The following is a 22752-nucleotide window of genomic DNA, read 5'->3' on the forward strand; positions in this document are numbered from 1 at the left end:
CTTCGAAGCACGACTTCTAAGCTTGTGTCTGGTCTCATGGAATCTTTTCTTCCCATATTTTGCATGTGTCTTCAGTCTTCCAGTTGTAGAGATGGACAGAGAGAGAGAAAGAGAAAGGACATGGAGTAAAGAGAGAGGACCTCTCCATCTTCAGAATTGATTTGTTATTAATGGTGATTAGGGCTCTGTAGATGATGAAGATGTCGGTAATGATGGTGATTTCACTGGTGATGTTGATCATGGTAGTGGTTAAGATGATGATTATGATAATGATGATACGAGAAAAAAAAAAGATTATACATTGTTTAGATGCTCTTATTTATTTTTTTAATAATCCTTTTGTTTTATTTGATTTCTTTACTTCTGCTGTGCTCACTTGGTGGCCATTTTGTTTGTTGGCAGCAAGAGAGGAGTGTGGAGTTCTGTGCGACTGCTTCATTGTGGGAAACCACTCCATCGGTTCCCACACCCTGAGGCTTGAGCACCCCAACTAAAGAACATGTCCATTCCTTCACCGTTAGCCACTGCATGACCCCTCGATCGATTCACGACCATCCATTTTCCAAAAAAAAAAAGAAATTGGGGGGACCTTTAGCATGACTTTACAAAGGAACAATATTTTTAGAGCCACGTTCACCTCCCTCTATGGTATCATGGAAAAAGCTGTGTGCTAAGGCCGGGCAAAAGAGCCAGCCACAGAGCTCCACCTCCTCTCTCGGCTGCCAGGTGGCGCTGTAGGTCATCGCTACCTTCCATGTTTTCTCACTCGAACCGCCTGATGTTTCTGTTTCATCATGATTGTTGTTACTGTCATGATTACTCTGTACACTGGGAGTAGGACTTAGGTGTCTTTCACCAATGGTGCACCACTCTGTGTTCAGGACATGTAACACAGCCAATCAAACTGCACAGGACATGTAAACACAGCCAATCAAATTGCATGGGAGAAAACAATGACCGGGCCTTTTCTGCCAAACCTCTTGTGTGTCCCCTTCATCTTTTATTGCCATGTGCAAGGTCACAAGTGTGCGAAAGTGGTCGTCATCACTGTGATCTCCGCTGGGAATACTTTTCACACTGCATGCAACATTTTTTTTTTTTAAAAAGACCAGAAAGAATTTTGGGAAGGCTTCAACACAAAAAGCAATTTCCTAATTAAAATCATGGCAAATCATACAGACCTAAGCCAATTCTCTCTCATATCTTGCACCTTAAATACAGCGTTACTATTAGCTAGGATATAGAGTCAAAATCAAGTATGTGTGATTTGGTATAGATTATAATATTTTATACACCTGGATGTCATCACTATGAAGGTAATGTCTATGAGGTGCATTTTGGTAATTTGGCATTCTTCAGTGTGAGAGTCATATATGCACTTCTGTATGATTGTCTACACAGGCTTAAAAATATGTCCTGACGACATGCATAGCAACCCCACACAGATGTTAAATCACTCACTACAGCCAACTGGGGACTGGACATACCCTGTTCTTACACACAATCCTTGCCCGCACCAGTAGCAGTCAGATTTACAGTGGACAGCACATGGGAGTGTCTTTCTGCCCACCACCAGTCCACTATCCACTGCTTTACTGAATGAGGTGATGAATTATTGAACCCCATAGTACAAACTAATGAAAATATAATAATGATTTGGCTGCACATGATTGATGCATTGCCACGCAACTTTCCTCTAAGCATCTTTCCATGTTTAAACTGTGAGTCAAGAAAGTTCAGTGGAATTACGAGATGCTGTAACATAGGATCAGTATGATGTTGACCCTGCAACAATATTACAATTCAAGTGAAGTGCAAACATATATAGTAGTGAATCTATTAAATACCATTTGTAAGGCTGCAGTGTCCTAGTACAGTAAAGCACTTGTCACATTGAGAGAAATAGTGAGGGTGAGTGGGTAGATGGGGTTCTGTACATTAATGCATAAGGTTATGTGTATTTGATTTGATATGGTGTCATAGACCATCTGGTCAGTCCTTTTAAAACCCTGGCTATCTCACATTCAGTCACTCATAACTGCACTTGAGCATAATGTGCTACATACATATCCCTGGATGCCATATTGTCATTTGAACATGGGAAGGTGAACAAAGAGACACCTAGGTAAACATAGGACACATGCACAACTCTTTGTGTCTACAAATAAAAAATAAAAAAACAAATACAAAGAGAGAAAAAATACATATCTGTAGCCTACATACTATGGGTTTTACTCACAACAGTGAAAATGTTTTAGGGTATTTTCAATCAAAAGCTTGCTTCATTCTGCTTGACATGAATAGTATTTGTTTTGTTGTATTAGGATTTGTCATTCAACAACAAATTTGAGTGAGTAGATTGCAACTGGGGCTATGCGACAGATTTACAGAAAGTTGAACATATAATGGCACATCTTTTAAACAAAACAGTAAGCCCATATCCATAAGATGCCATATTACAGGTTCTCCATTTTCCTTTCTCAGCTTTCCACAGTGTCCCAGCAGCTTCCCAAGGTTGGCTACCTAGTGCTATTCAGAAAAGAGCTCTTCTCAAAGAGGCGGAATGCAGACCACACTGAAGGGTTTCTATAGAAGATTAACTGTTTCCCCTGCCTTGGTTCTCAGCCAAGGGTGGGACACAAAGGATCGTTATAGACTGTGAGGCCATCAGCACCTCTTATCTGCTCTTATCATTTCTAATCTAATTACATGCACTGAAGTAGTGCTTACATAGCCTACATAAACAGTTACCTTATTTATTTTTGCTGGTGCAGTTGCTTTATAATATAGTGGTAAACTTATTTACTCAAACTGACTACTACTGCGGTTCTAAACACACACACACATTGGCTTATAGGTTTCATATGTATGAGAGGTAGTTACACAATTGTTACACCCACATACCTGATAACTTTGCAGAAACATAACAATTAATGTTTGCATGAAGTTATTCTTGAAAGGTAACATTTTTGTTATTACATCAAATATGTGCACATTTATAAATCACAGATACAGTGAATGTCTACCTGCTGTGTTGAGAATGTATGAGATCCTCCTCAATAGGATTATTATGGAAAATCTCTCAAAATGTTGTGGAATTTGCATGGGAACTTTTTCAAATAGAAAAAAAAACTTTTAAGAAACAAATTGTTGGGCTATTCAACAAACTTTCGGTCAGTTCTGGCTAAGCTGCAAAATGTTATCATGTGTACTATGTCTGTCAGTTGTTAATGATAGGTGACGTTTGATAAATGTTATTAGATGACTTTGTTGCAACATATTCTTACAAAGGATATAACTGGTAGACTTTTACTATTACTGTGATTTATTACATTTGATGAAATACATAATATTACCCTCCTACAAAACTTAATAACTTCCTGCAAACATAGCAATTGTTATGCTTGTGGGAGGCAATATGGCATGTTAGAAGTTAATTTGGTAACATTTTGGGGTTATTCTATTTTTAAAAAGTGCAGATTTGTGTTGCGTTTGTGTCATCTGTTTGAATCACAATACCTTTTTTTCCCAAAGGCAAAAAAATAATGAATGAGAATTATGGAGTCACTGCACTGGGTGATCTATCCTAACATAAATATCACATTAATTTCACAGGTGTACGTCAGTGATGATGGTAAATTCATGATACCTTTTGGCAAGCAATGCAACGTCCTGAATGAGTAACTGTGCCAAATATCACGGTCTATTTACCAGGTAGCAATACTCAAAAGGTATCATATAGGAAGGTATATGTTGTGTGTTATGATTTCAAGAAAAAAACAAGCCCAAGGGAGTCACATGTTTTATTCAATCACACTCACTGCCACGTTTGAGTTCATTTAACAAAAAATGAAGTTGAGAATATGCAGGCAAGTGAAATGTTTAAGAGTGGGAGACCTCAGGGCAACAACAGGCAGCAGAAACCCCCAGTGAGTGAACACATGAGGATGAGGCAGTCATGGTAAGATCATTTGCACAAACATCCAACCTTCAGTACTCTCAAAGAAATGTCAGTGGATCCCTAATGACCTTTCCAGTGCTGCAGTTATTTATGTGGAACCATAAAACTAAAACCACTGCACTGCACTGCAAAAAAAGTGCGGCCTTTGCAGTGCATTAAAGTCTCCTCTTTCCTCTCTTTTTTGGTTTTCTCTGTTTGCAAGCTGCCCCCTTTGTCAAGCAAAAGCCGTTAGCCCTGTAACAGACACCATTCCCAGGTGAAAGTGTTTGTGGAGTCGTCTGCCTCTGAAGAAGCTGAGAGGCCATTTGCTGGTCAGTCACAGCACAGGAGGCCACTGGAGAGAGGTCAGGTTTCACCGGAGGCCAGTCCCCGCAGGAAGCAGTCTGACAGGAGATACGGCTCTGTCCAGAACAATTGACTGGCACAGGGCGGATGCGTTCCTCACCGACTCCCTTCCCTTCCCTCTGTCTCCACCCTGTCTGGTGTTCCACCCACCCATGTCTCCACCCTTCCTCTCCCCTCCCCCTTGGTCTGTTAGCCAGATGTGCGGATGTATGAAGTGCCTCGTCCTTCCTTTCTCTCGCCTCTATTAATACCCTTCCGCCGCTCACACATTCCTCTGACTATCCTGCTTCCTGTGCCCCTCCTCCTCATCCCCACAACACACATACCCCCCCCCCCCCCCAGCTATCCCTACTGACACACTGTTGGGAATCGATTTGTGTTTGTGTTGCTTGCTAAAGGGATCAATGCAGTACACACATGTGCATATAGAGTACACTCATCAAAACATTCGACAAGTGACACATGAAAAAAATAAAACAAAAAGTGATGATTTTAATCTCTCTCTCTCTCTTTCTCTCTCTCTCCTATGCTGTGTAACACAAATACACTGATCACAATCATTTCCCTGACCCAGTCAAAAGGGTAGGGTAGTTATACTTGTTGACATGTTCATTTCAGTCCTTATGCCTCTAATATTCGGTCAGTGTAAGGCTAAAGCCTACCCTGATCGGTCTCTCGCACAGCAGTGTGTTTCTGAGGCTTATGCCTCTCACAAATCTGTCTCCAAATGTTGGTTGTCTTTATGTATGTAAATTAATGGTTCCTGAATTGGGTGCCTCACTGGAAACAGAAATGGTCAGTGTATACCTGCTATAACCATTCATTGTGATCCCGGGTAGCTCGCTTTACAAGCTTGATTGTTCTTTTCTCACATATAATGGGCAATTACGGTTCGAGCGTTTAGGACTGTGAAATTGAATAGCGATGACACAGCAGGCTTCTTTCCGGCCCTTGCTAATTACCGTTGCTTCCTGTCTGACAACTCCTGCCCCCAGGCAATCCGGTCACCACCCCCACTCTGTTTGTTCAGGCCTCGGCTAGCTTTTCACAGCATGTTTTCTTAATCTCAAATGACTTGCCACACGTTGCAGTGGCCCAAATACACACATGGAAAGGAAGAGTACCAAACTGCTGATCTTGTTAATAAACGTTTTATTAAATAAATATGAGGTAGCGTATGGAATCGGAATGTGTTGTTCGAGATTCTTTACCACTTCTAGTCACTGATGCACCTTCCAGTGAAATGTCCTTGTCCACACAACATGAGTAGGCTACACATGAACACAGATTTATACAGAACTGTCAAGTACATTCTGTACACAAGTGAACTGACAAAACATGTATCTACAACAGTCAACGTGTTGGCTGGCTGGACAACTGTAGAAACAAATAGTTCTCTTCTGACTGAAATCAGTCAACGGTAACTGGCCAGCTCTTCTGACACTTTCTTGACTGGAATTCCGGTCACTCTTGATGGATGCACTGATCGCAAACCTTCACTCATCTGGCACTGGATCAAGACAAATCCAAATATCCCAGCCGTGGATTCGCCGTCATACTCAGTCCCGAGATAGTCTCCACATGTCATTGGACTTTGGCCTCTCTTGGATATCCCTGTTCGTGCGCAAAAAGCGCAGTGTTAGAAATTAACGACGGTCACTGTGCCTCATCAAAAGCTAACGATGCTCCTCTGCATGGGGATATGCGTTAAAGAGTCATTTATCCCACAGCAGGTCCTAAGCGCCGCGCTGTGTGAATTCCGCCTGATGGCTTCGGCTTCCATTTTCGCCTTTTTACATGGTAGAAAGTCGGGCTCAACAGCTGCTTTCCCGCGGCGCTTTCTGGAATGTCGGTCGGGTCTGGTGGTACTCAGATTTTCCTTGTCCTCTGACCCTTCAGCGTCGTGGTTATGTGGGTCACCCTGGACATTAGTCTTTGAGTTTTGCGTTTCTTGTGTATTTGAAGCAAGCGAGGAGTTGTCATTCTCTGGGACGCAAGAAGTGCCCGTGCCTGCTGTTTGACATAACTCCGTTGTGACTCCAGTGAAGTTAGCTTGCTGTTCTTGTTGTTCACTGGCTATGCGGCAGCTGTGGTAAATGTCTCTCGCCGATTTCATTACAAGCGTAATCAACAAACTTCGGTGAAGGCGAAGTCCACCACGTTGCGTGCGTAAAGTGTACATTTTCCCCAAAGCTTGAACCATAATCCGCTTGGCCTCGGTGGTGACGTCCATTGTTTCACTTTGTGGTTGAGACATTGCAGATATTATGTTGATAAGTGGGTTTTGATTTGTCTACCCTTCTACAAGTTTTCGGGGGCCTCAGCTGTTGGGATCAACACATTCCGACGAAACGGGGTGGGTTTTTATTCTCACAATGACGCTCCGTGACACGTTTGCGATAGTCAACCAAGCTCCACCCATGGTCAAACCCTCAAGGAACGCCATCTGCATTAATGAAGCTGGTAGGCTAAATGCAGTAGTCTAGGTAAGCATTGACTCATGATATGCAACTAAAATAAATTGGACTCTGCATTGTTAATGCAATTTCAGCGACTGTTCATTAGCTTAGACTTGGGCCTATATCCTGCTCCAACCAATTCACAACCATAACTTGGGCATTCAGTCTGGGTATTTTAAGGCCAGTCTACTTAAAAAAACAGCGACTTCGAGAAGTTTTTTGAGATGGAAATGTTAAATGAATATAATTACTAGTAGGCTTAGACGCTGTAACATTTGCATTGTTGTACTTTAACAGTGTGCACTTAACTTGATCTCCTAGACTCGAATGCCTATATATGGCACATCCGCAGGACAACCAGTCTACCTCCCACGGAAAAATCACGATTTGTGGGACGCACTTCCTGTTTCCATATTTAGAGCACACTGAAAGGGATTTCGTCATAGTAAACATCCATACATGGTTTTCAAGCATGTGACTTCCGCTACTTTCACAGAAAAAGCCAGATGTGCTCAATGTACTTGCGCATGCTGGTAATTTAACGCAGTTATACCAGAATAGGTTATATGGGATCTGGGACATATCACATGATCAAATCCATTTGTGTAGCTGTAAAAATTACATGCCTACTATTGACACTGAACAATGTTTCTCTAGCAGAGACCCATCTGTTACTATGCAACTGCTTTAGGTCAGCGAGTAGTAGCATATGGTTCAATATCTGGAGAATGTTTTTATTTCGTGTAATAATGGAAAAAGTGGTTTTGGTAGAGGTGTGTGGCTAGGTAAGAGGAAGCACTTTGAGTGATTTCTTGAAAGTGTATGTGTGATTACCTGATTTGGTTAACCCGCTTTTCTTTCAAGACTATTGTTGATTTGATCAAATAAGCTTTTGTGTACAGACACCTTCGAGCACAGCCCTGTAGTATGCTGTAGCATGCAGTGTGAGGTTTACAAGAAGGATCTATTTTGTGCTTAAACCTACAAACAATAAATTGCAAGAGAATGAGTGCATCTGCTTTGTATTCTGTATGTTTTAGGATTGCTGTAGATTTCATAAGGAAATCCAGTGTCAGGAAACGTGTAAAAAAACATTAAGTGGAGATGCTCACACAAAGGCTGGCTGAAAGAGCATTGTATCTTTTTTTTCCCTCCACAAAACAAATGCATTTAAGAGACAATGAACCTTGAAGATGAACAAAATCATACAGCACCTCCATTTGTTACAAACCTTGTTTTATTATTAAGATATTCAGATTTATCCTTTTTGATTTTCATTTTGATCCTTTACAGTAGTTAATGTGCAATTACTTTGAATAATATTGGGTCACAGTTAGGGATTCACAAAGTTATTGGCACTTTGAAACACATGATAAATGGAATGAGCACTGGCTTTTACAGGGGTGGGAATGGGGGGTGGGGGGGCAATCACAGCTAGGGGTTACGGCACGTGTAAAGGGGTGTAGGGGGTACGGTGTATTTTGGGGGGTGGGGGCTCTTTGACATCAGCAGACGCCACTGCATTGGTTTCCAAAAGCGTGGTTTCTGGCTTACACTTCATGCTGTGAGTGCACAATGAACAATCAAACTTCAGTAGTGCTTCTATGTATAATATACAGTATATATATATATGTATATCTCTATGTTTGTATAAAGAGTGAATTTGGGATCTACTGACCCCAAAGACACCACCAGAGAGGTTGCATCTTACAAAAACAAAAACAAAACAAAAAAAAACAAAAAAAATAACACCCCATATTTTTATTTTTGCCCTGTCTGTCAGTGTGCTTCAGCAAGCTGTTTTGGATTCCTGTAGTCCGACTGAAGTTGGTTTGATAACACTACCATTCACTTCTTGAAACTGCTGTTTCCATTCTGTAGCATACCAGCACACAAGATGCTGCTGCTGTGTGTTGCTGTGAAACTGCCCTAGGATGTTCAATGTACTGCGTGCATGTTTAGCACATCAGGGGTTAACCTAGCTATGGCTCCCAACCCAGACAGGTGAGGTGCTAGCAGAACAATGCAAAACGTGCTATACACACACACACACACACACACACACACACACACACACACACACACAATCTCGAGCATACCTTAGTACGCGTCAGTGAAAGACACCCCTGGCTGCAGAGGGACAATTCCACACATGATGTGTGGATGTCTGCAAAGGGTTCTGCCAAAACCTCTGCTCAAGGGCATCCGTGGAAGAGCAGAGGTCAGAGGTGAAAGAAAAGACCCAAATGACTGCAGTTTGAAAATGAGAGAGAGGTAGAACAATGGTCAGCTCCAACCCTTTTCCTCCTTACATCCCCTTCTCTCTCAAGTTTTTTGCGTAACACCTCAGTCGCCATCAGATCATTCAGCCTTAATACATGCAACATTCCCATTTTAAAGGGCCTGCCTTACTTTTGGACATTGATAAGATGCTTTTAGAAACACAAAATGTAAAAATAAAAAATAAAAATGTGATGAAAAATCCCCAAATCGAAACATTCACTCAGTTACAGCCAAACCCAGGCTAGCCTAGGCAGCCTGACCTTCCCCTGCTCTCCACACACGGAGTGATTGCAAGGTGCCAGGAGGGGCTGGACATCCTTAACGGAGCCCTAACCCCCCCTAAAAAAGGTGCTTCTCTTGAGTGCAGAGGAAGGAAGGTGCAGACATGTGGAAACGTCCTCTTTTTTAGATGAGAAATCTCGGCTTCTCACATACACGCTCACACACAATGGTTGAACAGGACCACCCAAGCTCACTTTGGATTGGCTTGCGTGGGTCATTTGGAAGATGTCCTTGAAGTATGACACATAATCTGAAACTCAGATAATGAGAGCACAACTAGGGTTTTAAAAAAACAAAATAAAAAAACAAATCACATACTTTGATCATAAAGGCAACCATTCCAATCCAGTGCCACTTTTCCTGTTAACATGTAGTGCCCTCTAGAGGTGGTGGGCAAGCAGAGCACCAAGGTAAACCACAATTACAATACAAAACGCCAGATGGCGACAGACACACACCGATTCCTTGCCAGCCAACTACCCCCCTCCCCTTCTCCCTCAGGCACACCATGCGGCAGATCGGATCTGTGCCATCAAAATGGAGGCCATCCGTCGAATGGCATTCCATAAGTGGCACTGCTGAGTCCGGTTTGAGGTGATGCTTTTACAGTGTGTAGATGGGAGCCTTGGCACCACAACAGTAGTGGGTGTTTTTTTTGGCACCCTCTATACCTCAGTGTGATGCTAAAAGAACAAAACACAGTACTTAAACAGCCAGACGAGTACTGAAACATTCTCTAGACAGGATTTAAAATTTTCTTGGAGATGCGGGATATGCTTTAAAATGTGCCAGTACCAGAAAGTAAGAAAAAAAAAAAATCCCAGTTAAGAACACCTCAGATATATGAAGTCACCAAACATGGGCCTGCTTCAAAGTGACCTTACATAGCACCATAATCTCTCTTAAAGCTCCCCGTTCCCTACACAAATTCAGCACTTAAGTCCTTATCAAAAATGAAAAAATAGGCAATGTTCTGTCCTACACGTTTTTTCCCATATCCTATTTAACTTTTTCTCTTTAGCAAAACAAAAACAAACAATTGGCAACTCAACCTTGTTAGTAGATCTCTCTCGCTCTCTCTCTTTCTATAAAAAGGTAAATACAGTATGTTCTACAAGCTTGGTTGATAGGGGAGAAAGTATAACAAAAAAAAGAACGGAACTATTAAAGGAAATTGCAGAAACTGAATGACCTCCTACATACATTCATGCATCTCTCAACGTCTAGAAAAACCAAACAATCGGTAGTTCAGCTCAGTCACAGAGTAAACAAAAGTAATAGGATCATAGGAGGAAGTCTTAATATACAAACAGCCTAACCAGACTGTGGTTCCTCTCATCATGGAGGCCAACTCATGAATCCATAGTCCTAGCTGTGGTCTGATTCTCTGGCATGATGCATGCTGGGTAAGGGGAAGCCTCCACTCAGTATCTTTAGTCTATACACGTTTCAAAAAACAAGGAAAGAAAACAAAACATCTAGGAGGCAAAAACTAGGAAAAGAAGAAGGGAAATGACATCTAAAAAAAGAATTCATATTGACAAATCTCACAAGTCCTACAAAACAGAAGTCTAAAACATCGTAAAAATCAGCTCAACAATCCTTTCAATATTTACACTGCGCATTACGTTCTCAAAGACAAGACTGTGTCCTGTTTTCAAGGAGCCTCCGGCAGTCACACACACTCTCCCTCTTTCACAAAGACCCACAAACACTCTCTCTTTCTCACACACACACACACACACACACACACACACACACACACACACACACAAACACACAAACACACAAACACAAACACACACACACACAAATCCATTGGTTTAGTCCAGAAACCATCTCACTTTGAATCTACAAAATAAAGGTGCATGGCCCCCTACAGTCCTCTACAAAAAGGTGCAAAAAGCACTAGTTCCAACTATGAAAAAGGTGCACAAAGCTCCACAGCTCCACTAGGAAAGACACAGAATTATCATCAGGCACATCAGCTGCATCCCCAGAAAGGATACCCCTACTGTGGCACAAACATCTCCTGTCCACACACACACACACACACAAACACTAAAGCAGTGCAAACAGTAAAGGTGCAAATCACTAAAATTAGGTCACATCACATAGCACTGGAGATAAAGCCAAGTGAGAGACACTCACAGTCACACTCACACACAAACACACATACACCTCAGTGGAAAATGTTCTCACACCCCTCTGTAGAGACAATGTGCTTTTAAAAACACTATGCTTCTTTAAAGCCATATGACTGAGCCTAAATGAAAGGTAAAGGAAGTAGCTGAGAGAGGAGACACTTAGCTAGGCAGAGCCCAGCTGAGTACACTGGAGCTTCTCTTTGTGTGTGTGTGTGTGTGTGTGTGTGTGTGTCACAAACACAGTACTTGTGCATGGTACAGAGGCACAACTCGAATTTGGACATGGAAATTAGAGAACAAGGTCCTGCTATGCAAATGTAACTTTACTGCTTTACCTACATTCTGGTTTAACTCTGCTTATTCTAACACACACACACACACACACACACAGGGCCAACAGGAACAGCAAACAGATCCAAACATGTACTGCTTTCTTATGCACACACACAGTTAGCACACAGAGTCAACTCTATGCATGGAATGTGCACATATGGTTGCCCACACCCACACTGAATGGCATGCCAGCCCTTGAACACACACACACACACACAGCTGCCCAAACACAAAGACGTCTGCAAGCTGTCAGTCATGACTTTTAACACTAATCCTGCCTGCCCCCACCTTCCCTCACCCAATGCATACAAACACACACACACACACCAGTGAGACAGGCATATAAAAGCCACACAGACTCACCCTTCCTGGGAACACAGCTTTACCCCTAAACCTAAATAGGGCTCAAGCCCCACCTTTAAGACAGTATGAGGCCAGGTCCCACCTCTAGAGTCCCCTTCCCCTTCCCATACACACACAAACACACTGATTACTCCACACCTCCGGCATGGTGGTGTGTGTGTGTGCGCGCGCGCATGTATAGTGTGTATTCAAGGAAAGGGGCGTAGGGTCATCTCGGAATCCCTATTCAAAAAATTTAGCAACACGCCACATATATAGACAGTCACTAGCCTGAAGCTGATCTAAACCAGGTCTAAGACCAACCAGCAAATGCGCTCTCTAGAACACCATTCCGATTTCAGGTCAGCTCTCGCTCCTGTCATGCACCCAAGTCAGCACAGGGTAAAAATAGCCCAGCAGATCCAGGATCAGTCGCTATAAAGTAAGAAAAGCACTGATCACCCATCAGTTATACAGCCAAACCCACCGGTCAAATAAGCAATGGTCTCTCGATATTGCCACAGCTGGGACCAAACCAGGAACTCTTAACACGCCGTTCTGAACGGCAGACGAGTAAGTATAAAGCGCCCACCCGGCCTAGATAAGATCACTTAATGCAAAAATATTTTATACTCTCTTTTTGTTTCATCTCATATGCAAGACTACTCATCACAAACATTTCAGTCAAACAAAAGGAAATGTTAAAAAAGCACTAAAAAAAAGGGAAGAAAAAAAAAAAGCAAAGAGATCTGAGAACAATCCCTCTCTTTCTCTCTAGGGGTCTCTGTGCACATGGTTAAGGTGCGTCTAGACAAATACTTTTTTTCCCAACGACATGACAAGTCTCTCGTTTTCCTTTTCAGTTTTTCTCCACCCATGTCCCTCTCTTTTTCGTTCATTGGTTTTCCGCTCTGGCTCCAACGGTGTCTGCGATCAGATTCGCACACAGACACTTCACCAAGATCAGGGCCGTGTGGAAAAAGAGGGAAGATGGGGGGGCAAAAAAAAAAAACTTTCTCTTTCTCCACTCCTTCGTTCTCCAGGTGATGACTGGAATGGCCAGAGCTGAGGTGCGGATGATGGTACGAGGAAAGGAGGGATAGAGACAGGGACGAGGGAGATGATGACAAACTGAGAGAGAATGAAAAAAATAGAGTGTAGAGAGAGAGAGAGAGAGAGAGAGAGAGACAGAACGAGAAGGTGCTTCCACCACGGGAATCTCTCCTCTCTGCCCAGAGCATCTTGTGTCCATCCAGTGCCCGCTGCTCGCTGCCCTCTCTCTCCCTCCTGGGAGGTGGGCACACTGGCACACATCGTCATGCCAGTTACATTCAGTACCACTACCAGTACCAGAGCAGTGGGCCTGGCATGACCCACACTCTCCACTTGACCATCAGCGCCTCTGATATGAAATGGTGAATTAAAGGAGGGGGTGGTCTTTTTGACATGTATTTTTTTCTGTCAGGTAATGAAATAAATGAAATGAATTCACCTGACCTTGAGTAAATAAAAGGACAACATTATAATAACGATCAATTAAAACAAAACAAAAAAAAGAATAAAGCAAAGCTTGTAGGAAGAGGGCCTCTGTGCAAAAAGGGTAAGCATTGACTTTTTCGTGTTACCAAAACAAAATAGTAATAAAAAGAAGAGGAAAAAACATCAAAACATCCCCTTGTCTCCTTTTGAAGCCAATCACATTCCTACCCACTGCCTCCTCGGACAGTACCTGTGAGGACCGCCTCCATCGAACCCGGCTGACTGGACCAATCCTGGGTAGAAGCAGCGGAACCCAGAGTCAAGTAATGGGGGGGTTGGGGAGGTTGGGCTGGGCTGGGCAGGGCTGGGCTTGGCTTGGTCAGATCACAACAGTAGGGCAGGAGGGTTGGGGTACGTGACATTTAGGGGTGGAGAGGAGCCGGAAGCAGCGCGGCGGCAGCGGCATATATGTTGTGTGTGTGTGTGTGTGTGTGTGTGTGTGTGTGTGTGGGATGGGTCGGACTGTGGTTGTGGAAGGAGGGTTGGGGTGGATGGGGTGGGGCGACAGGTTTAGGCCCCTAAAACAAGGAGCTGCTGTCCCCTCCCACGTCCTGCAGGGAGTCGCTGGCCCCCACCTCGCCGGGGCCTCCGGCCGGACCGCCCTCCAGGCCGGCTGGGTCGAAGGCGCCCTCAGCACCAAGCGCGTCCGCCTCCAGCTTGACCCCGTCGGGCAGGAAGCTGGCGTAGGCGTCACCCTCGGCCATCAGCAGCTTCAGCTTGGGGATCCAGCTCTTGCGCACCACGCGCCGCGCGTTGGTGCACATGTCCGCCGCGATGGCGTTCATCTCGCTCTCCTTGAAGCTGGTGGCAAAGTTCTGGCAGTAGACTGCAGGGGGAAGAGGGAGACCACAGAGAGGAAAACACCAGATTCAATAAAACACAGGAAGTGACGCTGACTTCCTTGGGTTAGTGCTCAAAGAGAAGAGAGGCAGACAAGAGACAGATATGCTTATCATACATGCCTAAGAAAACCACACAACTGCACCAAGTACAGTAGCAGACTGTTTGTGAAAGTGTTTATGACCCACTGGGTACATGAACAAGCAAATATAAAACTATAATGCTCCCATACTACATATAGGTGTAATATTTGTGTTTTTGAGTTGATCTAATACAATATAGCACTACGGTGTAACATAATGACCATAAGCCCTTCATCTGTATACCACAGGAAGACCACACAAGCATTCCAGCTGTTTCTGAATGAGGTGAGACTCCTGTGGCCTCCGAGCAGTGGGCCCTGCCACCGGGGAAAACTCGGGGACACTCACACTTGACGGCGTGCAGGACACGGTTGTCCAGAGGCTTGCGGCTGGGGTCGTTGGTGGAGGAGCGGATGCCGGTTCCGCAGCTGTTCGCCAGAGTGCTCCTGAAGGGGGTGGAGGAGTGGAGATACATGGGTGAGCATGAGCGCAAACACACATTTAAGTAATTGCATGGCAACCGCAACAAAGACACACACACACACACACACACACACACACACACACACACACACACACACACACACACACACACACACACACACACACACACACACACACACACACACACACACACACACACACACACACACACACACACACACACACACACACACACACACACACACACACACACACACACACACACACAAAATGATAGCCAATGCAACAGAACAGAAACTCTGTGAAAACCTGGCCCCACCCGCTTAATATCGCAGCTCATTTTTATCTCACTGAGATACTAGTCTGGCTACTCTCAATGCAGTAACGTTTCCCTCAGCCACCAGGATGGCAGACCAATCAGCGGCCAGAGGGATGACGTTTATTTTGAAATTGAAAGTGGCAGTGGTAAACGGTAGTATCAACACATGCAAACATCAAATAATCAGTTGGGAGAATGTATTGTTTCCTTACAGTTTACTATCAGTTTGCAAAGGTTAGTGGTGATGTAGGAAGTAAGATTAATGTGACTGGCTAGCTTCACAATTTCATAAGTAACGCAAAGTCTACGTTCATTATAATACTAGGATTGGATACACTTCCCAATGAAGAGTACCCAGACCTTCACAAAGTGAATGGTCTGGAGATTCCAGGCCATGAGAGTCTATGGTCTGACCTGATTTGACCCTGGAGAAAGGGAAGAGACTTACTGCTGTCTTTCTCAAAGGTAGGTAGCAATTGACCTTTATCCACATCAGCTAAGTTTCACCATGTGTCTGTCTGAAGACTTGATTTGATTTCTACAAGGAAATATGTGCTCTCTGTGAACTAAAGCGCAGAAATACAGACCAATCTTTTTTATCTGCTTTTGACATGAACAGCTCAGAAATACATAACTACACTAACTTTAATTTGAGCTGTAGCATTACTGCTTCTATTATATCTGTGTGGGGGGAAAGATTTTCTTCACAGGACAGTAAAAACAACATGTAACATAGCCATAGTCCCCTCCTCACCCCTCACCTGTCAAAGAACGCAGCCAGCAACCTCCGCAGGAGAACCTTGTGTCTGGTGCCTGCACTGATATGACAGTTCATGAGCTGGGCCCTCGAGATGTACACGTTGGTGCCTGCACACACACACACAAACACACTTTGAGATGTTGGTATACTCAAGTTTGAATGGTTCAACACACTTGAGCAAAAAACAGCTTTGGTAAACAGATCTCAGATTTATGAAGGCACTTCAGTAACCCTGAATAGAATCACAAAGCCATCTGTGGGCCAACCAGCCATGCCCTTGCTTACAGTTAAAAGTGCCAAGAGACTTGTATGTACCGGAGATCACAGGGAGGGAGCATGCTTTGTCACATACCACATTTCTGACATGGCTCATGACTATGCGGGGCAAGCCATGCCAACTTACACATAGGTGTGTGTGGAAAAAAAAAATCTACCAGTAGTGGGTGTTGGCAATACTGAAGAAACAGACTATCGGTTTTCATTCTTGACTTCTGTGGCCATTTGAGTAACCCCGGCCCCAAGTCAAATCCTTAGAATTTAAGTGTCCCCTTCTAAACAGACTGACCTGGGGTCAATTAATGGGATTATCATCCCTATTTCCAAAACAATGTGCCAAATCTTTAAAATCCTGTGGATTACAGTTGGAACAATAGGGCATTTTTCAACTCATAAATTAGTCTGCTCTGGGACAAAGCAGCAGATGACTGGATACTTTTTTGAAATTTCAACAACTTTTTAAAACCCCAACCAGCTCAACCAAATGCCAACAGGTTTGAAATAGGTTATAGGTTAGGTTAAGCTGACAGTAATGCGTCAACATGGTAAAGTGAAGCCAAAGCTTTCTCTGTCCACTAACTATCAGCATGTACGCTATACTGCACAATATCCAGCCATGATTTAAATGGTTAAATTATACTTATCTATTTAACTAGAATCTGTTCATTGTACTCAAAACTCATTGTATTCTAATTCAATTTACCAGTACACATCATAAAAAAAAACACAGTGCTGGAAGAGGAAAATGTATATGCCTTAGCCTACATTTCATGTAGATAGTAACTTTTCTCCCTCTGGCTAGAATAGATGATTTGCCTCAGGCAGTCCTCTGAATACTGAGGGAATTAAAAAAATATAAATACTGCTAAAAAAAAACCCATCCGAAACAGTGTGTGTCTGCCTGACCTGAGACCAGCTCCAGTTTCTCGGCAGGATCGCCCTCCTCGTACAGCTTGGGGTGGCAGCGGTTGCCGATCTGTGCTATGAGCTCCGTGGGCAAAGAGGCCAGGTCCTGCCGCCCTCGGCCCCGACTCCGCGTCTCGGAGTGGTCAGGCAGGGCCTCCACACGCTCGCCCGCCACTGGAGGAGAGGGGCACAGATGGGAAGTAGCCGCACCATCGGGAGGGGGGGGGGGGGGGGAGGTCGGTGGGGAAAGGGAACAAACCCAAAACATATACCGTTGGTTACAGAACAGACATTAAGTTAGGGACTATTGGAAAATGCCATGAATCTGCATTTCAGCCAAAGCACCACCATAACACGTGCAATGCCTCTTGCTGCCAAATTTGGATAGTGTAAATTGCTCGGCTAATTTTAGCATAAAACACAGAAGCCCTCAGCAAGAAGGAGTGATGACAAATCAAATGATCAAATTCTCTAGTTCAAGAGCATTGGATGGTGTGATGGTGGGAGAACGACAGTGCAGGACGGGCTAAATGATTCAACCAACCTGTCGCTGGGGGTGCCCCATGGCGTGTGCTCTCACCTGCTGCGCCCATGTTGAGCATGCTGTACATGGTGTACATGTTGCAGATCTGTCGATACTGCTCCTCCGTGCCGTCGTCCACCACCTCCTCCTCTTCCTCGTCGTCGTGGTAAGAGATGGGCGAGTCGCTGGTGTAGGCGCTGAGGTTGCCCGGGCTGGTGCCCTCGGGGGTGGCCGTGCTGGTGCCGTTCCCGTTGCTGCTGGCGCCGCCCCCGTTGCCCGCCAGCGCCATGCCCAGGCCCAGGCCGAGGCTGCTCTGGATGGCGCTGCCGCGGACAGCCTCCTGGGAGAAGCGGGCCGCCTTGCGCATGCTGCCGCCCGACCCCCCCGAGCCGCCGCCGCTCTCGCCCCGGTTGCCGCCCTCCCAGAGGCGCTTGGCCACGGGTGTGCACACCACCGAGTAGGGCGACGCCTCCGGCTGCTCCGTCTTCACCTTGGACACCAGCGGCAGCGGGGTCAGGCAGGACGCCGGCCGGCTGCTCGACCGTGGCTGGTCGACCCCACCTCCTCCTCCTCCTCCTCCTCCTCCTCCTCCCCCACCACCACCGCCAACGCTGACCCCCACGGTGGTCTGCGCCACAGGGCTCTGGGGCTCGGACGGCGGCGCCCCCTCCTCGGCGTGCAGGCCCTGCGAGTCGCAGCTGGGCGAGCTGACCTTCAGGAAGAACTCGGTGCCCTTCTCCATGATCTGCTGGATCTGCAGGAAGCCCGCCGTGTACATGAGCAGGAACTGGTCGCCCACGTTCATGCTCAGGCGACCCGTGTAGCAGAAGGACAGAATCTGCTGGAAGCTCTGCGGCTGGACCGCGGGCGGCAGCTCCACCACCGGCGTCTTGTTGCCGGCGCCGCCACTGGCGTTGAACAGGTCGCGGAAGTAGGAGCTGCTGGCCGCCAGCACGGCCCGGTGCGCCTTGAAGGCATGGCCCTTGACCACCACCGACACGTCGCAGTAGAGCCCCTGCAGACGCTGCTCGTTCAGACACTCCAGGACGTTGTTGCCGAAATTGGGAATCGCCATCTGAAGGGTCTGAGCCATGACGCAATGGCCAGCACCACTACAGAAATCTGAAGAGATGGAGGGGAGAGAAGAGCGAGAGAGACAAAAGGGGTAAAGTTAAGAGAGGTAAAGACTACCGAGACACTGACAAGTTGGAGCTGTAAAACCCACCTCCCAATGGAATAAAAAAGAAAAAGAAATACAAAAAAAACTAAAATGGCTCTACATCATGGCTTCTATACCATGTCAGCAGAGGAAACAATGAGGCGTTTTAGCACCAAATGAAAAACCACATTCACTCCATGACCTTTCTCCTACTCCTCCACAGCACATGGTTTTCAATTAGACTGCTAGGCCCTTTTCCCACACATCCACTTTCTTTAAATTACAACTTGAGCAGGTACCATTTGTCTCTCTCTCTGACACACACACACACACACACACACTCACTCACAGACAGCATGGGGAACGCATAAGTTCAAGCCCCAGCCGCTGATCTTAATGTGACGAAAGGGCCTTGTGTCTGCTCCACATGTGAGGGAGATAAATCAGACAAGAAGTGCTGCGAGTCTGCCACTGCAAAGGGGAGGGGGGAGGGGGGCCAGGTCTTTAGAGGACAGCGTGGGCAAGCAGAGCTGTGTTTAGTTAGCATGACACGGTGCGAAATACCACCTTCATATGGCGCCATGTTTTTTTTCTTTCTCTAGCACACCCACTGCAAACGGCTGGCTGACAGAGGCTAGGCTAAAGATAACGCTGGCCTATAGTTTCCTGTGTTTAAATTACGAATAGGTCATCTGTGTACTGCTGTAGTAAACACAGATGGCTCTGACTTTTAAGGTTGCGTGTCTCTGAATACTGCATACAAGTGCCTCAACCTCTTAGGCCAGCAAGACAACAGTGTCCCTCTCTTACAATTGGAAAAGTTAAGAAAGATGGTCTCTTAAAAGTAAAGTTTGCATGTTTGGCTAAAGGCCCTGCTTGACAAACAACAGCAGCCCTCTGACACAGCCATTGGCTAAGACAACCCAAATGTCTCTTGACAGCTTGTGTAATTTCTGAGAGTCCCAGCTTTTGTTTTAGTATGGCTCAAGAAGCTGTGCATTTAACAGCATGGATTCCCTGCAAACTGATACGATAACAGAAACTGTTTATGGTAATGGTCAACCGTGCAGATAGAGAAGGCCATGTCCCGCTCACAGACACATGCACTATGCCAAACACACTAAAACAGAGCTGAAGAGGATGGGCTCATAGCAGATCCTACATTGAAACAACCTGCTTTACTGTTATCCAAATAAGGAGGCCACAATAATTTCAGTTATTTAGCTGAGTATGAGTTGTGAGCAAAACCAAAACTAAAAAACAAACTTCTTTAACTAGATCCCTTAAAATACCTTTTTAATTTCCGTTTGGGTCATGATAAACAACCAATCAGCGTTGTTGAACTAAGATAAAAAAGATGCATATCACATTGTGCTGGATTAGCGTTTAGTAAGTAGCTACAAACTGATTTGTAAAAAAATATATTTACATATTTATGTATATTATTTAATTTCCGAATCTGTTTATTGTGTACAACATTTAGAATTTCAGAGACACTAATTACAGCGCTCAGATTTATGGGTAACGTGACGTTGACTGAAATATTTAAGGATTCACTGCCTAAAAATTAAACGTTTACCACTAGGGCGACTGTTTTCTTTAAAATAAAATCTCGAAATAAGATTCGCAATGCCTACAAGATTTATGCAAACCTCCTGGTTGATGCAAACAGGCGTTGCGTTAGATAAGACTGCAGAAAAGGCTGACTCTGTCGCGGTATCGGCTGGCCGTGCCCCGTTATATGTCAGTCAATCTGCCCGGTTGGAGTGCTCCACTGGCACGGGCCGGGGGGCGTCGAAAGATGGCAACTACTACAGAATGACCCGATATATGAGAAATGCAGCACCTAGGCGCAATCCACGACACCGACTAAATAAATTTACAGGTTATTTAGCAAGGCGTTTACCTGCGACAATCAAGGGATGAAAACATTTAGTTTGGCAAGGAATGCACATCTGTCGCCTCTGCCCGGTCCTACTCAAAGTGCCGCTATGCTAGCTAACGTTCCCGTATATTACATTCAAGGGGCCTACTTAGCCGGGTATGCCCGCTTGTTGTAGCAAACGGGCTAGCATGGCAAGCAAGCTAAAATAAATCTGTGTTCACTCCGCACCATTCAGTGAGCTAAAAACACCAAATATATTTGGTGTACTGTAAAAAAATAAAGTCGTACGCCATCTATACCTGCCAAACACGCAGCCTAATTAAAATACCAACATCGGTGAGCCCTAACAATACTTTTTAACATTCCGCTAAAGAAACATTTAAACACAAAATGAAGAAATCATGCCCACCTTACTCTATTTTAGCTACCGACATCAACAGGTCATCCCGGGACAAATGCAGCAACTGGGGGCGAGCCAGACTAAACCAGCGCTGAGAGTAGGGGGGGGTTGGAAGTCGCTCATCAAGACACCGTTTAACCACTTGTCGCCGGTATCTGACAAAAAGAAATAACCGAAAACTAAATAATCTTAAATAACATTCACAGTGACGTGCCTAAGGTCTTAGAGACAAACGTGAAAATGTAATTATTTCTGTTTTAAAAGATACTAGGACCGGCGCTGAAACTGGAGAGCTGCCAATCACCCGCATGCAGCCATTACTGTAAGGTCGGTGAAGTGGTTAAAGTTTTGTTGGTGCCATTCTTATGAGCCCATCCCCCACCGCACACCTTCCCCCAAAACAATGCCCCGAGAAAACATCCCAAAACCGATTACATTTTCACCGCAACAAGAATTGCCTATCAGGACACCAATGTAATACAGACAACCTGAAATCCCCGCAGCCTTAAACGACCCCGTCTGTCTAGCCTTGAAGCCGACTCACCCCCTCGCTGGTAGCTGTTTCAAAGCGTTTCAATGGAGAAGTCGGGCGCGCTCCCTCTCTCGCTCCCCGTCTCGCTAGAAACAGCCATTCATTGTGAACACAGGGCACACGCAGATCGCCGAGCTATCGAGGGCAAACACTCTCTCTGGGGAAGGTGGAGCACAGAGACACCGATTGAATCAGCCCAAATCAGTCTCTCAATCGTCTCGTCATTAGCAACCTTAATCCCTGGGAGAGTACTGCAATGAGACATCAGTAAAATGTTCAGTTGCTCTACACTGCGAAATGAATATCCTGAAATAGATTGAGTCTGTTCATACCACCTAATCATCAGGAGAGAGAGTAGATTATTTAGATGTAAAGCTTTCAAAGACAAACAATGAACAACACCAACAATCAAGTTCAGCAGGTTCAAAATGTAGGCTCTTATGTAGCATGTCTGAAAATAACACTGTAGCCTATTGTATAGCGGCCTACAATTCATTTTCAGACCATGTTAGAAATTACTACAGAAGTGATCATTTTGGACAGAACTTCTTTTATTTAAAAGTGTTTTGGATGGGTGGTATAGGCCTATGTTATTCTCATAATAATAAATACAACCTTATAATGAATTATTGAATGGCAACGAGTTGAACATTGTATCAAGATTGACATGTGTCTCAATTTATCAGTAGTGCAAAACTGTACACCTAGGTAAATGTGTCGGTAGGCTACGACCACCTGATCACATGTCCTTACATCACCTCAACCAGTAACACAAACATCAAAGTTCTTTCTGGCAGCCAAAGAGGCTTCCGTAGTTTATGTTCAACGTCATCCAGATAACTTCCTGCTTTTTCAAACTAAATGTTTATTTTCTTTAACGTGTAAAACTGTAAATGAAGAAAATCGATTTTGGCGAAAATATGCTACCTAGAGA

At 44.7% G+C, this 22752-nt stretch overlaps 2 protein-coding genes across 3 annotated transcripts; both read right to left on the minus strand.

The window, feature by feature from the left end:
* Positions 1–5441: 5441 nt before the first annotated feature.
* ier2a (immediate early response 2a) lies at positions 5442–6649 on the minus strand. The gene has a single exon (XM_076266935.1). It carries the CDS (start codon positions 6561–6563, stop codon positions 5976–5978), a length of 588 nt encoding a protein of 195 aa, XP_076123050.1. The 5' UTR covers positions 6564–6649; the 3' UTR covers positions 5442–5975.
* A 1353-nt stretch (positions 6650–8002) lies between these two features.
* On the minus strand, positions 8003–21912 carry nacc1a (nucleus accumbens associated 1, BEN and BTB (POZ) domain containing a). 2 transcript variants are annotated; one of them, XM_076265772.1, is made up of 6 exons: positions 21831–21912; positions 17900–18964; positions 17320–17493; positions 16139–16244; positions 14963–15060; positions 8003–14517 (listed from the first exon to the last, which is right to left on the minus strand). In XM_076265772.1, exons 2-6 carry the CDS (start codon positions 18933–18935, stop codon positions 14210–14212), a joined length of 1722 nt encoding a protein of 573 aa, XP_076121887.1. In that variant the 5' UTR covers positions 18936–18964; positions 21831–21912; the 3' UTR covers positions 8003–14209. The 2 variants fall into 2 exon arrangements, with proteins under 2 accessions (XP_076121887.1, XP_076121886.1); XM_076265771.1 differs by having other exon boundaries at positions 17864–18964.
* Between the last annotated feature and the right edge of the window lie 840 nt (positions 21913–22752).

Source organism: Alosa pseudoharengus, unplaced genomic scaffold (genome assembly GCF_046254945.1).
Source record: "Alosa pseudoharengus isolate Yale_2024_CS ecotype anadromous, Long Island Sound unplaced genomic scaffold, YU_APseudo_1.1 YU_APseudo_1.1_scf_4, whole genome shotgun sequence".
NCBI lineage: Eukaryota > Metazoa > Chordata > Actinopteri > Clupeiformes > Clupeidae > Alosa > Alosa pseudoharengus.